The sequence below is a fragment of the Armigeres subalbatus genome, chromosome 1 (assembly GCF_024139115.2).
Source record: "Armigeres subalbatus isolate Guangzhou_Male chromosome 1, GZ_Asu_2, whole genome shotgun sequence".
In the NCBI taxonomy this organism is placed as follows: domain Eukaryota; kingdom Metazoa; phylum Arthropoda; class Insecta; order Diptera; family Culicidae; genus Armigeres; species Armigeres subalbatus.
The window spans coordinates 152,520,934-152,537,328 of record NC_085139.1 but is presented as its reverse complement, the minus strand read 5'-3'; the positions used below and the strand labels follow the sequence as shown (position 1 = coordinate 152,537,328).

The 16,395-nt window shown below is 36.4% G+C and overlaps 1 protein-coding gene across 1 annotated transcript in view; it reads right to left on the bottom strand.

Annotated features, from left to right (window-relative positions):
* The window catches only part of LOC134205299 (neuroendocrine convertase 2), a 43,127-nt gene that overhangs the window by 4,152 nt on the left and 22,580 nt on the right, over nt 1-16,395 (bottom strand). Inside the window, exons 7-10 of the mRNA XM_062680436.1 lie at nt 10,574-10,674; nt 10,285-10,518; nt 10,053-10,217; nt 9,614-9,731 (exon numbers count right to left, since the gene is read on the bottom strand). Coding sequence (XP_062536420.1) covers nt 9,614-9,731; nt 10,053-10,217; nt 10,285-10,518; nt 10,574-10,674 — 618 coding nt within the window. The remainder of the gene's footprint in view (nt 1-9,613; nt 9,732-10,052; nt 10,218-10,284; nt 10,519-10,573; nt 10,675-16,395) is intronic.

Below are 16,395 nucleotides of genomic sequence, written 5' to 3'. Positions count from 1 at the left end.
CATGCATATTGCTTTATGTTTAACAACAATTATGGGAAACAAAAGAAAAACGGAAAAACTACCTAAATTCTGAGTAGAATTTATTACGATATTTACATCAGTTTGTAGTTTGAACTAAAAAAGAAATCGTCCAAATTTCATAATCGAATTAGAAGCAAAACCTAAACCCGCGTAAGTCTCACAATACACGTAAATTAAACCCTCTTCAAAAACCCACAACAAACAAGTCTAGCGGGATTCGATTTGTCATGGAGCATACGTTCGCGTAACTTACAAATCGCCTTAATTAAAACTTAAGTCAATCCCAAAGACCACGTAAAAACGACTCCAGTGTGCATTACATTGGCTCGTTAAAAATGCCAATACCACGAAGCCGGCTTAAACCACGAAATCAATAAATTTACAGAGAGTGTTGCGTGCATATCTATCGCATATATATTATATCCACAAATTTGCAAACAAACGTAAACAAATCCTTTACCTCCGCATTGACAGTGAACTGTCGGATGAATTCTGACAGGTAAATGAACCTGACGGACTTGTAGTTTCAACCTTACTAATAATACAAGTACTAATATTATAAGTTGGCGAAACATTATTATGCGACGCAAATTACAAGTACTTGTAATTTGTTGACTTGAAACTTGTAACTTGTAGCTAATATTATTAGTCTGATTATGCTACAGGGCCCAGGTGGTATTTAAAAAGCTGTGAAAGTTCAGGTTAACCGAGAAATTAAAGAATTCCAACCGTGTAAAAAAACCTGGGTGTACAGTAATGTCTAATGCTCAACTAACTCTAAATTTTCTACAGTATCCAAAAATACTAACTACGTCGTATCTACGGTAAATTGCTCGAAGAGCCCTGGTTGGGAAAGCATGAAACACAACGCCCCCAAGTCGATACAGTCCACCCAGTTATAGGTAACACATGATTTCAGTCTCCTTTAAATTCTTAAAAATCACTGGTGAACTATTTCTATTACTATGCTCAAAAAGAGCAACCTTTTGGGGCCCACGTTCTGGTTTGATGGTATAAGAAACATAAAATGCGGTTTGAAAGTTTTCTTAAATCCCCATACGGGGGAGCACTGTGTTTCATCAACTAACTTAACAAATGCCATAACAACCGAACTAGCAATCGTTACATTGTTTGACGAAAATCGCGGATACTAGAAATATCACGAAATACTATTGCGAAACAATGAGTGATATTATTGCAAAGCTTCGAGCTACTTGCTTAATTGTAGCACCTCCCTTCCTTTATGAATTTTGGGGTGATAAAATAGAAATGTGACAAAGTCGGATTTCCATATTTTTTTTTATTTTTTTCATTTGTTTCTTATGTATGAATCAGTTCATGCATTGAAAAGGCAAAATACGTGAACCGGACCCGTAATTTCTTGTAAAAAAGGCTTACAGAATTCATGACAGGTACATGGAAATGATTAAAAATAAACAACAGGCGGGAAAAATTATTTCATACAAATCATTTATTCATTCGTTTCTTTATTTTTTTATGTCTTAATCACTTTTATCACTTTCTTTATTTGTTTGGCCCTCTGTATCACTTAACCGCTTAACCGCCGAGATCTACTGTGATATTCTGCTGTACAGAATCCACACAGAATCTATTTTTAGATTAATATTGCTCATTATTGTTGTCGTTGCCAGTCCATCTCATCGTTTTATGTTTATGTTTTATGTTTATGTTTTATGTTTATGTTTTATGTTTATGTTTTATGTTTATGTTTTATGTTTATGTTTTATGTTTATGTTTTATGTTTATGTTTTATGTTTATGTTTTATGTTTATGTTTTATGTTTATGTTTTATGTTTATGTTTATGTTTATGTTGTATGTTTATGTTGTATGTTTATGTTTATGTTTATGTTTATGTTTATGTTTTAGGTTTTATGTTTATGTTTTATGTTTATGTTTTATGTTTATGTTTTATGTTTTATGTTTTATGTTTTATGTTTTATGTTTATGTTTTATGTTTATGTTTTATGTTTATGTTTTATGTTTATGTTTTATGTTTATGTTTTATGTTTATGTTTTATGTTTTATGTTTATGTTTTAAGTTTTATGTTTATGTTTATGTTTATGTTTATGTTTAAGTTTTATGTTTATGTTTTATGTTTATGTTTTATGTTTATGTTTATGTTTATGTTTTATGTTTTATGTTTTATGTTTATGTTTTATGTTTATGTTTTATGAGTGCCTGTTTTGTGGTCTGTCTGCTCAGTAAGCAGATAGTTCGCGCGGCCGACTGAGTAAACAATTGGTGCGTGTTCGGACGTGTTTCAGGTAGGATTTAGAACATTCGTAAAATCAGAGTTTTTGGTTCTGTTTTTAATGTTCGGTGAATAAGTGTGCGGTTGAACGTGTTTTGTATATGATGAGATACATTTGTAAGATCCAGTTTACTTTGCCCTCCTTTGGACGGTTCGTAAGTAAATGATGAATATATTTTAATAATTTCGCAGCATATACTGTTATTGACAAACGCTCTATATTGTCGAATAGAGCTCCCTATTATTCACCTTACCCACTAACAATAATTTTCCTTCCTGAGACATCTATGAAGGTAGTATGGGTTCCCTGCATCTTCACTAGTAGATGTTGAACTAACATTCCTTCCCTTCCTTCCGTGATTGTAAGGAGGTGGCCAAGTATACAACTGCTACTGTATAGGAAAAGGTACTAATCCCAAGTACCGATTTGCGACAATATACGGTAGATTGCTCAATTGAGCATTGTATAGCCACCCACGATTTGTACAATCACATATGCTATGCTATGTTTTATGTTTTATGTTTTATGTTTTATGTTTTATGTTTTATGTTTTATGTTTTATGTTTTATGTTTTATGTTTTATGTTTTATGTTTTATGTTTTATGTTTTATGTTTTATGTTTTATGTTTTATGTTTTATGTTTTATGTTTTATGTTTTATGTTTTATGTTTTATGTTTTATGTTTTATGTTTTATGTTTATGTTTTATGTTTTATGTTTTATGTTTATGTTTATGTTTATGTTTATGTTTATGTTTATGTTTATGTTTATGTTTATGTTTATGTTTATGTTTATGTTTATGTTTATGTTTATGTTTATGTTGTATGTTTATGTTTATGTTTTATGTTTTATGTTTTATGTTTATGTTTTATGTTTATGTTTTATGTTTATGTTTATGTTTTATGTTTATGTTTTATGTTTATGTTTATGTTTTATGTTTATGTTTTATGTTTATGTTTTATGTTTATGTTTTATGTTTTATGTTTATGTTTTATGTTTATGTTTATGTTTTATGTTTATGTTTTATGTTTTATGTTTATGTTTATGTTTTATGTTTATGTTTTATGTTTATGTTTTATGTTTATGTTTAAGTGTTTATGTTTTATGTTTATGTTTTATGTTTTAGACCTGTGCGCCGGTCACATCATCGGCGGCGGCGGCGTGGTGGTCACTTTTGCCCCGGCGGCGGCGGCGTCACGGCGGCGCGCCGTTGGCTTTCATCGGCGGCGGCGGCAGCGTGAACCGGCGTGGATGAAAAAAATAATGACTGGAAAAAATTAAATTTAATGCGAGTTTTTGGATTCATGCGATTTTGATTCGCGTGACAGGAATCGCCCGTATACAAATCAACTTCAGTGGATTAAAATTGCAATATTCTACGTTTGCCGATCATCAAGCAGCACATTCAAAATAGTCAATTGTCGGCGACACTAATCAATACCTGATTTCAAAATGTTATTTATGTTAAAATGTTATGATCATATGTTGATAAAATAAAATAAAAATAAATACTAGCTGAGTAAGACTGGGGATGACCAACCAAATTTAAATTTTTTCCTGAAATTTGGTTAAATATGCCAAAAAAGTTCTTGGTGTAGTCCCTGAAGGAATTTCCGGAGGAAACTAGATTTTTTTTAGGAAATTTCTACAGACATTTCTTAGTAAAGTTCATAAGGAATTCCTTCGTAAAATTCTATGAAAATTCCTACAGAAATGTTTTAGGTATTTAGGTATTCTTTCTAAAATCCATTCACGTTCTCTTTGGGAAATTCCTTTAGTAGAGCTAATCCTGCAGGAAGTCATTCGGAAATTTATTCAACAATGAACTAATTTCCGATGGAATTCCTAAAAGAGTTTTCTAAAGGAATTTCCAAACGATTTCCTGAAGTAATGTCGGATGAAGTTTTTGAAGGCAATCCGGCAACATTTTTGAAGAAATTTCCGAAAAAACAGTGAGAACTGAAGGAATTCCCAAAGAAAAATCAGTAGTAACCCTTCAGGAAAATTTCGAAGAAATCCTCACAAATATTTTTAAAGTCCTAACAGAATTTCAAAAAAATTTACCAATAAATTTTTAAAGGAGCGTTGAATGAATATCTGAAGGAATCCTAAAAAAATCCAAAGGAAATGGAGAATGTCGTGAAATTCCTGAGGAAAATGTCCAAAAATTTCATTCTAAATTTACCTATACCTATGATGGTCGTACACTCCGTGTTGTCCGGAGGAAAACCGAATTTAATTTCCTATTCCAGATTGCTCGTTCTTGGGTCGCCTGTCGCTAGTTTCTCTGCACACCGGCTGCACGAGCATCTTCTTCTGATTGCACACAGTCACCGAGTCCGGAGTCTACCCTGGAGCCAACGTCCTCTTCCACACTCCCGGAAGGTTTTGCTGATCTCTCTTCCAGCATACACAGTACATGTTCAGCCCACTGTAATCTGCCATATTTTATCAGCCTGCCTTTGTCTGCATTTTTATAAACTTTGTACAATCGTGATTCATTCGTTCGTCTGCGCCATTTACTATTCTCCACCGCGCAGTATTTTCTGCTCAAACACTGCATCTTTTTGCCAATGTCATTTTGCTGAAAGTTGTTTGGCCGAATATACCATTTTGCCGAACAGACCATTAGACCGAAAGTCATTTGGCCGAAAGGGTCGATTGGCTGAAAGGATCGTTTGGCAGAAATGGTAATTTGGCCGAAAGGGGCGTTCGGCCGAAAGGGTAATTTGGTCAAAAATGTTGTTTGGCCGAAGGGTAATTTGGGTAATTTGGCCAAACGGGTCTTTAGGCCGAAAGGGTCATTTGGCTGATGAGGTCATTTGGACGAAAGGGTCATTTGGCCGAAAACGTCGTTTAGCCGTAGGAGTAATTTGGCTGAATAGGACATTTGGCCGAATTAGACATTTAGCCTTATAGGTCATTTGGCCGAATAGGTTATTTGAAAAATGAGAAATTAGGAATGAGAAGAGATACGTCTCAATTCTCAATCCTTATTTTGTACTTCTCACTGTAAAAAAGTGAGAAGCATGAGTTGAGTAGTGAGACGTCTCACTACCCACTTCGCACTACTAACTTTTACCAGTGAGAAGTGAGAAATTGGAAGTGAGCCATCTCACGTCTTACTTTCTACAATGAGAAGAGATAAATAAAGAAAGAGAAGTGAGACGCCTCACTATTCTCTTTATTGTGAAAAGTGAGATGGACGAAGTGGGTAATGAGACATCTCACTATTCATTTCATGCTTCTCATTTTTTACAACGATAAGTGGTAAGTTCTAATCGACGGTAAATTCTTCTCCGACATCACGAACGTACGCACTTACCGCAGTGCGAATATTGAGTCCGACCACTATCTCGTCGCAGTATGTCTGCGCTCAAAACTCTCGACGGTGTACAACACGCGTCGGAGTCGTCCGCCGCGGCTTAACATTGGGCGGCACAAGACGGTAGACTAGCCCAAGACTACGCGCAGCAGCTGGAAGTGGCACTCCCAACGGAAGAGCAGCTAGGCGCAGCATCTCTTGAAGATGGCTGGAGAGATATTCGATCCGCCATTGGAAGCACCGCAACCGCTGCACTAGGCACGGTGGCTCCGGATCAGAGAAACGACTGGTATGATGGCGAATGTGAGCATTTAGTTGCATTTAGTTGAGGAGAAGAATGCAGCATGGGCGAGATTGCTGCAACACCGCACGAGGGCGAACGAGGCACGATACAAACAGGCGCTAAACAGACAAAACTCGATTTTCCGGAGGAAAAAGCGCCAGCAGGAAGATCGAGACCGTGAAGATACGGAGGAACTGTACCGCGCTAATAACGCACGAAAGTTCTATGAGAAGTTGAACCGTTCACGTAAGGGCCACGTGCCACAGCCCGATATGTGTAAGGACATAAACGGGAACCTCCTTACGAACTCCTTAAAACAAGGTTCTATGTTCTATGTTCTATGTTCTGTGTTCTATGTTCTATGTTCTATGTTCTATGTTCTATGTTCTATGTTCTATGTTCTATGTTCTATGTTCTATGTTCTATGTTCTATGTTCTATGTTCTATGTTCTATGTTCAATGTTCTATGTTCAATGTTCAATGTTCTATGTTCAATGTTCAATGTTCAATGTTCAATGTTCAATGTTCAATGTTCAATGTTCAATGTTCAATGTTCAATGTTCAATGTTCTATGTTCTATGTTCTATGTTCTATGTTCTATGTTCTATGTTCTATGTTCTATGTTCTATGTTCTATGTTCTATGTTCTATGTTCTATGTTCTATGTTCTATGTTTTATGTTTTATGTTCTATGTTCTATGTTCTATGTTCTATGTTCTATGTTCTATGTTCTATGTTCTATGTTCTATGTTCTATGTTCTATGTTCTATGTTCTATGTTCTATGTTCTATGTTCCATGCTCTATGTTCTATGTCCTATGTCCTATGTTCTATGTTCTATGTTCTATGTTCTATGTTTATGTTTTATGTTTTATGTGTTATGTTTTATGTTCTATGTTATATGTTCTATGTTCTATGTTTATGTTTTATGTTTTATGTGTTATGTTTTATGTTCTATGTTCTATGTTCTATGTTCTATGTTCTATGTTTTATGTATATGTTTATGTTTTATGTTTTATGTTTATGATTTATGTTTATGTTTTATGTTTTATGTTTATATTTTATGTTTATGTTTTATGTTTATGTTTTATGTTCTATGTTCTATGTTCTATGTTCCATGTTCTATGTTCTATGTCCTATGTTCTATGTTCTATGTTCTATGTTCTATGTTCTATGTTTATGTTTTATGTTTTATGTTTTATGTTCTATGTTCTATGTTTTATGTTTATGTTTTATGTTTATGTTTTATGTTTATGTTTTATGTTTATGTTTTATATTTATGTTTTATGTTTATGTTTTATGTTTATGTTTTATATTTATGTTTTATGTTTATGTTTTATGTTTATGTTCTATGTTTTATGTTTATGTTTAAGTATTATGTTTATGTTTATGTTTTATGTTTATGTTTTATGTTTTATGTTTTATGTTTTATGTTTATGTTCTATGTTTATGTTTTATGTTTATGTTTATGTTTTATGTTTATGTTTTATGTTTATGTTTTATGTTTATGTTTTATGTTTTATGTTTATGTTTTATGTTTTACTAGCTTTATGTACCCGGCCTTGCTCGGAGTTGCCAGTTTAATTCGCAGTTTTTTTCACCATCGGAATTGGAATAGGTCAAAAGGATAATTGTGTTTTCTTATTGATATTTCATCATTTGATTAAAAGAAGGTAGATTACATTTGAAAACATTGACTGATTTTGAAAATGGGATCAAACCCAAAATCGCTTTATTCCGGGCAAACGTCTATTTCAAAAGAAGGAAAAACATACACCGATGCCTTATTCCGGAAAAACGTCTATTTTTAAAGAAATGATCACATTTACCGTCCAGAAGGAAACACTTTAATCATTGCTTTTCTCTGGGCAAACCATGATTTCGATGAAGTGTTGAGTTGATCGATCCCTGTCATCTTCGCCTTCTTAAGAAAAAGAATGTTTGTTCCAAATTTGGTTGAAATCGGGCAAAGGTTTTAGAAGTTATGCTGGAACATTGGATCATTGCATACCTTGCTTTTATTTATTAATCTTGAATCATTATCATATAATTATCATACCTTTTAAAATTTGGAATAAAGGTTACTCGATTATGGATCACTATGCAATTTGATCATTCATAATCATCAATCATTAATCATATCGATCGTTAATCATTAACCATACACATAGTGTGTCAACATTTAATCACGATCGGTAATCGTTAATCATAATCCAACGGTTTTTTTCATCTATTATTCATAATCGTTAATTATTGTCAAAAATGAATTTAATCATTAATCATTATCAGTCATCATTTTCAAAATTATAATTCATTAATCATAATCTTTAATCATAGAGTTGAATGATTTAATCATTTAATCTGCTTAGAATTGGTCCTGGGGGTCAGGAGTTACACTGAATTGCCCGTTTTCTAAAGACAACCGCTTTCCCTTTACCCTTCCTCTTTTCTCAACGGCCATTTCACCCCTTTGTTATCTTCTCCTAGGGATAGAAAATGTGTGTACCAAATTTGGTTGAAATCGGTACAGGGGTTCAGAAGTTACACTAAATTGCCCGTTTTCTGAACAATACCCTCCTCCTTCAGACCCCTACCCCTTATCCAAATTTCCTCCTGTACGATCGGCTCCTCATAGTGAATATGTGTACAAAATTTGATTGAAATCGGTCCTGGGGTTGGGAGTTACACTGAGTTGCTCGTTTTCCAAAGACAACACCTCCCCTATACCCTCCCCTTTTTTCCAATGACCATCCCATCCCCTTTGTTATCTTTTCCTTATGATGTAGAATATGTGTACCAAATTTGGTTGAAATCGGTACAGGGGTTCATGATTTACTTTGAATTGCCCGTTTTCTAAACAAAACCCCTCCCTCCAGACCCCTCCCCTTTCCCAAATCCTCCCATATGATTACCTCCTCGTAGTGAATATGTGTACAAAATTTGGTTGAAATCGGTCCTGGGGTTGAAAGTTACACAGAATTGTTCGTTTTCTGAACAAAACCCTCCCACCACCCCTCCCCTTTCTACATGACCATCCCACCCCTTTGTTAACTTCCTCTGAGGATAGAGAATGTCTGTACCAAATTTGGTTGAAATCGGTCCTGGGAGTTGAAAGTTACACAGAATTGTTCGTTTTCTGAACAAAACCCCTCCCACCACCCTCCCTTTTCTACATGACCATCCCACCCTTTGTTAACTTCCTCTGAGGATAGAGAATGTCTGTACCAAATTTGGTTGAAATCGGTCCTGGGAGTTGAAAGTTACACAGAATTGTTCGTTTTCTGAACAAAACCCCTCTCCACCACCCTCCCCCTTTTCTACATGACCATCCCACCCCTTTGTTAACTTCCTCTGAGGATAGAGAATGTCTGTACCAAATTTGGTTGAAATCGGCCAAGTGGTTCAGAAGTAGTTAGCGAACATACATACATAGATTGGTTTTTATATATATAGATGTTTATGTTTTATGTTTATGTTTTATGTTTTATGTTTATGTTTTATGTTTATGTTTTATGTTTATATTTATGTTTATGTTTATGTTTATGTTTATGTTTATGTTTATGTTTATGTTTTATGTTTTATGTTTATGTTTATGTTTATGTTTATGTTTATGTTTATGTTTTATGTTTATATTTTATGTTTATGTTTTATGTTTATGTTTTATGTTTTAGTCAACTATGTTTTAGCCAATATCTAGGTTAACTCGACTTACCTCTAATAGCCATGTGCCTTGAGGATATTCCCCCCATGTGTGAGTTGTCATGAAAGGCCATTTTGTAAATCCATCCCTATGGTCGTCATCATTTGCCCTTTTGCTAAGTATCATAGACCTAGAAAAAGGAGAAAATTAAAGATATGTCCATTGGAAATGATAGCTCAGTTCCTGCGTGACGCTACTCAAGCTTTTAGAGAAGGGATTACTCAAAAATCAAAAAATATAACAAGCAACCAAAACGACTAACGATAATGTCTTTGTCCCTTTCCCTATATGCATAGAACTAAGACAAAATTTAGTTCATTATTTGTATATTCGAGATGCAAAAAAAACATGTCAATAGATGATAATGCTTGACGTTTAATAAATTTTAAGCAAAGTAAAAATACGTAGAAGTGTGTGAAAACTTCTCCAACATTTTATACTTGTTACATACCTAGTTCCCATGGGAGAAGTGACAAACAACTCTAAATCACCTCGCCTAGTAGCATTAGCTGTGATCACGGCCTGAACGTGCTCTAAATATCGAACTTCAGTATCAGTTCCCCGGCAGGCATCTGTCTTAACACGTAGTATAACGGAACCAGTGGATGATATAGGGCTGTAATAAATCATTTGCTTATTGAATACTTTTATTATATTATGATAATTGCGAACATTGTACTCACTGCGGATCCATGATAGCACCTGCTTCACAGTGATAGCGAGGTGGCACGGTGCGCCACCTCTTCGCCAGTGACACTATCGCACCTGCATCGAGAACGCCGAAACCGAACAGATGATTGAATTCCAGCCCAACTCCGTTCATAGTCCAGTGAAAACGATTTTTTGCATCGAATAGAGAATTTCGTTTCGACGTTAATACCGTAAGGTGCTGGATATCACGCCATGTCAGTGAGGGGCTAAAAACAAATACATTTATTGTGTCACACAAATTGAGTATAGGAAGATTCTTACTTTGCCTCCAGCGCAAGAGCAAAAACTCCAGCAGCCTCCGGTGCCGCAGCACTCGTTCCGGAATGCGTAGTTGTGCACTTCCCGTATAGATCGGTAGTTGCCTGTGGGATACAAATCTTGATATTAATATTTTATAGTAAAATCATCTACTAAGGGAATTAAAAAAAATGTCTAAAGAAAGATTTTGCTTTATATTAAAATCACGCTCGCGAAGCCATTTTCCTGCTAAATGTTCCAGGAATGCAGCAGCACGTGACCAAAAACATCCAAGTATCTCAAAATTTGGGTCTGTTGGGCGTTTTCAACAATTCGTAAGTTGGGTTTCAGATACCAACAATAAGTGACCATTTCCTCGACGGGACCATATATACGCAATGTAACTGAAACACTAGCCAAAAAAGACACCGTTGTGCATTTTTTGCGAAATCATGAATCTTAACACGTTGCAAGGTGAGGGGCTAATGAGATAGCATCAAACTCTCACTCACTCATGGTTCCCGAGCATCTCTAGGAATTAGGTAGGGCCAACAAAAAGATCTCCATCCTGAGTGGCTGCTCTCATTAGCTTTGACAATGACCCAGGTCCAACTGGCTGCCAAGATATTGAAAGTTTTCGACCTTTTCCACTGCATATCCAATTACTGTAAAATGGGAGGGATTGTTCGTTTTGACCTCCAACTATTTGGTCTAGTTATGATGACGGTGAGATCCGCAATAGCAAAGTGTTCGGCTCACTCTGCCTCAATCTAGCAACTACCTGGGTAGGGTTAGACAAAGCGGAACTTCGTTGACCTACTCCATGACAATACAGAGCGTAACACATGATCGCCAGAGGTAAATCATATCTGCCAAATACCGTCAGAGAGTCGTATCAGAGCAATATAACTTTCCACAGAACTTCGAGAACAGTGCATTTCCACAGTAGCATGCTTCCATTCAACCGGAAAAAGTGGCTGCTTCAATCTCCTGTAATGATGAGGCTTCTGAATTGAGGTGGGTAATGCGACGCACCCTTGGATCGTCACACAAATTATTGTAATATTATTATGAATAATTGATTAAACAGTTGGTCAACCATTATTGGCTAAACAATTGGCAAACACTTTCAAATCAATAACCTGAAACATTGGTCATACATACATTGATCATACAAACAAATTGTTATAAATCAGTTGGCTAAAGTTTTCGTCAAACAAATAGTCGAATATTCGATAACAAACAAATCTTACAACAAGAGGCCGAGCAAGAAATATTCGAATACTTCTTGTTAAATACGATCATCATTGATCGAATTGGTTCATTCAGGTCGTAGTCATGGTGTATGCACATTGATGTCCATTAGCGCCAAAATATTGGGGACATCCGCCTCTTGTAGAAAACGTAGGGCAAACTTTTGTTGCACCGATTCAAATCTTTCGATCATTGTTGCTTTATTTCATTTCATTTATTTAGTCTACATCTAAACAGATAACACTGAATCAACAATTTGACGCCACAATACACGGTTCGAGGCCGCATCTCTCCATCCTCGGATAAGCCCCACGCTCGCCAAGTCGTTTTGCACCTCCACGCCGTCTCGTACCTGCCGGATCGGAAGCGAACACCTCTCCGGAGGTGCAAATCTTACTGAGCGGCTGTTCTCCATGTCAGGATCGGCTGATCATCGTCCGAGTGCCAAAGAGGGACTCTAAGTGAAACTGTGCACCATGGTCCACCTGGATTAAGGAGGAATGGTCCTCCGGAAATGTAGGGGGTTTGGTGTCAGGCCCTGCAAGCCACCCTTTAAAAAAAACATACGCAACGAACAATCAACAAGAGAGTACGGACCGGATTGTTGCTTGATGCGGACTTGATACTAACGAAGCTGTTCCAGGATTGGATGGACCAACGCAACGTATAATGACTCCAACATACGTTGAACGAGATGTTGATGATTGGGCGTCAAAACGTGAAGAAATGGTTCGAAGTGTTCGTCTCAGCTCATCAGTTAGGTCAGCGAGCCACTGACCTGTCGCTTCTTTCACTTGCATCCTCGGATTCATCCTTGCTCCACTTAGGCGTCGTGAGTTATTATAGAGGAGAAGCCAGTAGTTGCAGCTTTCTCCCTTTCTCGGCCAGGATGTCCACTCACACTAGGTTGCCTCTTTTGCAGCAGCGTTTAACTTTCCTCTCTAGAGCCGACAGCTTCAAGGCTGGACACTGCTCTTGTACGCTGCCACCTGTGGCGGAAAGTCGGACAAAACCTCAATTTTTTTTCGTGATTTTCGTGAAGCCCATATTTTTTTAATTTAACATATATATTGAATGAGCCAGTTCCATTTTTTTTAATTGTAGCTTGCAAATTAAATGTTCGCTGTCTTGTTGAAGTTCATTCCGTAAAAGTGTCTCTCGAACAAATATGTATGGGAAAATGAAATTTGGCTAAACTTTTTTGGGAAAGATTCGAAAAGATCTGGTATTATGTATTAAAATCAATTTTTTTGTCTACTTTCCGGTAGTTAGTGTGGTGAATTGCGCATAGCTGCGCCAAAGCGGGAAATTTACTGGTGCAATGTTAAAATGAGGACGCTGTCTTTGTTCTAAATCCTAGGGCCTGGGCTTGCGGAAGCCCTTGGATAACATAAAGTATGTCAGATAACCATTTTAACCTCATGAATTCAATTCAACATTTCAAAATTACTCTGTGGTAAAGTTTTGAACGCAATCTCAGGTTTTATCCGGGATTTGTATGAGGGCCCGCCACTGTGCACCGCTGCCAAAGTTTGAAGTTCAACGAACGATCTCATTCTTCACAGCTAATCCGAGTCTCTTCTCCACTGTATCCGAGCAATGCGTAATCGGACCTATCCAATAAAATGGGATGGTCGATTTGATTTTCAGTATGTCCTTCACTAGAGACCCACGGATCCGATCTTCGTATTTAATCAAATACATTCGCAAATATAGATCCTGATTTCACCCTTCGAAACTTTAACCACGACGGCATTCAGAATTTCTTATGTAAACCAGGTTCTGAAATTGCCATGCCCAACAACATTCAATAACCGAATAGGCTCCGTCGAGATATCATGTAGTTTGATGGGTCGCAAGATTAATTTAAAAAAACATATTCCACCGAGTCCGGAATTATTACAAAACTCAATTCCATTTCTATTTACGCATCTGAAAACTAGAAGCCTAAACAGTTCGTTTGATAAAAAATAATTGTGAAAAACAGCAATTTGAAAAATAGTCCAGTTTTTGACCTAATTACAAATTTTTATCAAATGTTGCCTGAATTAGCCACAAGAGTTGATGGAAGCTGTCATGTGTCCCATCTACCAAAAGGGCGATAAGCTGGATTGTAGCAACTACCGCGAACACACTATGCTGAACACCGCTTACACCCGGGTAGAAGAAAATAGCAAAAGAATAACAAGTTTTACCATTAATATATGAATAACAGAATAGCAAAATCTGATGTTAGTTTGTTTGATATAGTTGCTAAAATAACTAAAATAATAGCAAAAATTGTTCGAGCGAATAGCTAAAAAATAACTCATTTTGCTATTATAAGAGCAAACCAATAGCAAAATATTCATAGAAAGGAAAATATCAAAAACAGTTATTATTATTGATATGTTGAAAATGCAAATGATGAATGAATAACAACTTTTGTTATTATTGCAAAATGTGTTCTTTATTTGTTGTTCTGTTCTTTCATACAATAACATAATAATAACAAATTTTACTATTATAACAAAATTTGCTGTTAGGATGCTCTACCCGGGCAAGGTACTCTCCCACAATGTATGCCGCCGCCGACTAACACCAACCAACAAACACGAATTCGTGAGGCCAGGAGGGATATACGGGCGAACACTCTACGACAGACCAGGTGTTCACCGTGCGTCAGGTATTGCGGAATTGCCGCGAATACAACGTGCCCACACATCATCTACACCCGATTCTTTTTTTACACGGGGGATGCGTTCCGTGTAAAAAAAGTTTTCAGTTCAAAATTTGAAAATCCGTGTAAAACAAAATTTATGATTTCTCGACGAATCATCCAAAATGGAGCAACTTTGCAAAAATTTTGTATGGGATTTTTTTACACGGCCGTGTAAACAAAATCCGTGAAAAAACAGAAGCGGGTGTATTCATTAACATTGAGAAGATGGAAGAAACCTACATCAGACCAAAAAGGGTGGCAAAGCGGATTGGATTAGTCATCACTACGTCGAAGACGGAGTACATGATAGGAAGAGGCTCAAGAAAGGACAATACTAGCCATCCACCACGAGTTTGTATCAGTGGTGACTAGGGATGAATCGATACAAGTAAATACATACAAGTAAATACTCGATACTTTTGATCCAATACCAAGTACTTTTGGAATCGATACTTTGATGCCCGATACCAAGTAAGTATCGAATTGAAGTAGTTGAATCATTTGAGTACTCAATTAAAAATCCATTAAATCTAATAAAGATAAATAGAATAATCTAGTACTAAAATTTAAAAGCATTTAAATCGGATAAATACTTTCAAGTATTTTTTTCTGCTCAACACTTGTTTCTGCTAATTGCTATAAACAATTAGAGAAACTTACAAAAGCGAACTTATTGATTGCGTATGATCAATTTAAAATTGAGAAACGGAAATGTGGCCGATTTTCAATCCAAGTCAATTAGAATATAAATAAATTAATAATAAATTACTCAAATATCTTGGGTAATCTTGGCTTTGCACTAAGATTTGAGGCTGTTTTTTAATAGTCCTAGCATCAGTTAACTATAGATTCAAAAAGTAATGTGAAAGTGCTTTAAGAGAAGCCTCCCGGAATCTACTCGCGTTTTTAAAAGCACTCCACTCAATACGGAAACAACACACAAATGTTATTTTTTATTATTTCAGATGTTTTTCATTACAGCTAAATTATGGATAAGTACTTGTTAGTGACAAAATAATTTTAGTTAAAATTCATGAGTACTCATATGATACGAGTAGGTATCGATACTTTTAATTCGATATTTAGTGGTATCGATACTTTTATTCGATACCTTAGTGGTATCGTTTCATCCCTAGTGGTGACAAAATCGAGGTGGTATACTTGGGCTCACTTGTGACCGCAGATATCGATACCAGTGGAGAAATTCGGAAACGCATCGTAGCAGGGAATCGTACGTACTTTGGACTGACTATCTACAAAACGCTCATTAGACCGGTAGTTCTCTATGGACACGAGACCTGGATGATGCTCGTGGAGGACCAACGCGCACTTGAAGTTTTAAAAAGGAAAGTGCTGCATACCATCTATGGTGGGGTGCAGATGGCGGACGGCCCTTGGAGGAGACGAGTGAACTACGAGTTGCACCAGCTATTAGGAGAACCATCCATCGTTCACACCGCAAAAATCTTTCGACTGTGATAGGCCGGGCACGTAGCCTAAATGTCGGGCAATAATCCGGTGAAAATGGTTCTCGACAGCGATTCGACGGACACAAAAAGGCAAGCTGGGTCGATCAGGTGAAAGACGATTTGAGGACCCTCCGAAGACGGCATGGTTGGCGACGTGAACGACATGGACTGAGCTGAATGGAGAAGACTTTTATGCACTGCACAGGTCACTGCGGCCTTAGTCTGAGAAAATAAATAGGGGAAATGTTCCGTTTTCCATCTCACTGAACATATATTTATCTCATCTCAAAACAAAGAAATACAGCACCAATCTTGTCTCTTTGAGTTGCTGTAACCTATGTGAAACATGCGTACTGTTAGAGTTACAGTGCCGCGTTACACTTAACAATGTCACTTTAATTCGGTTTGGCGTCAAACGCAAT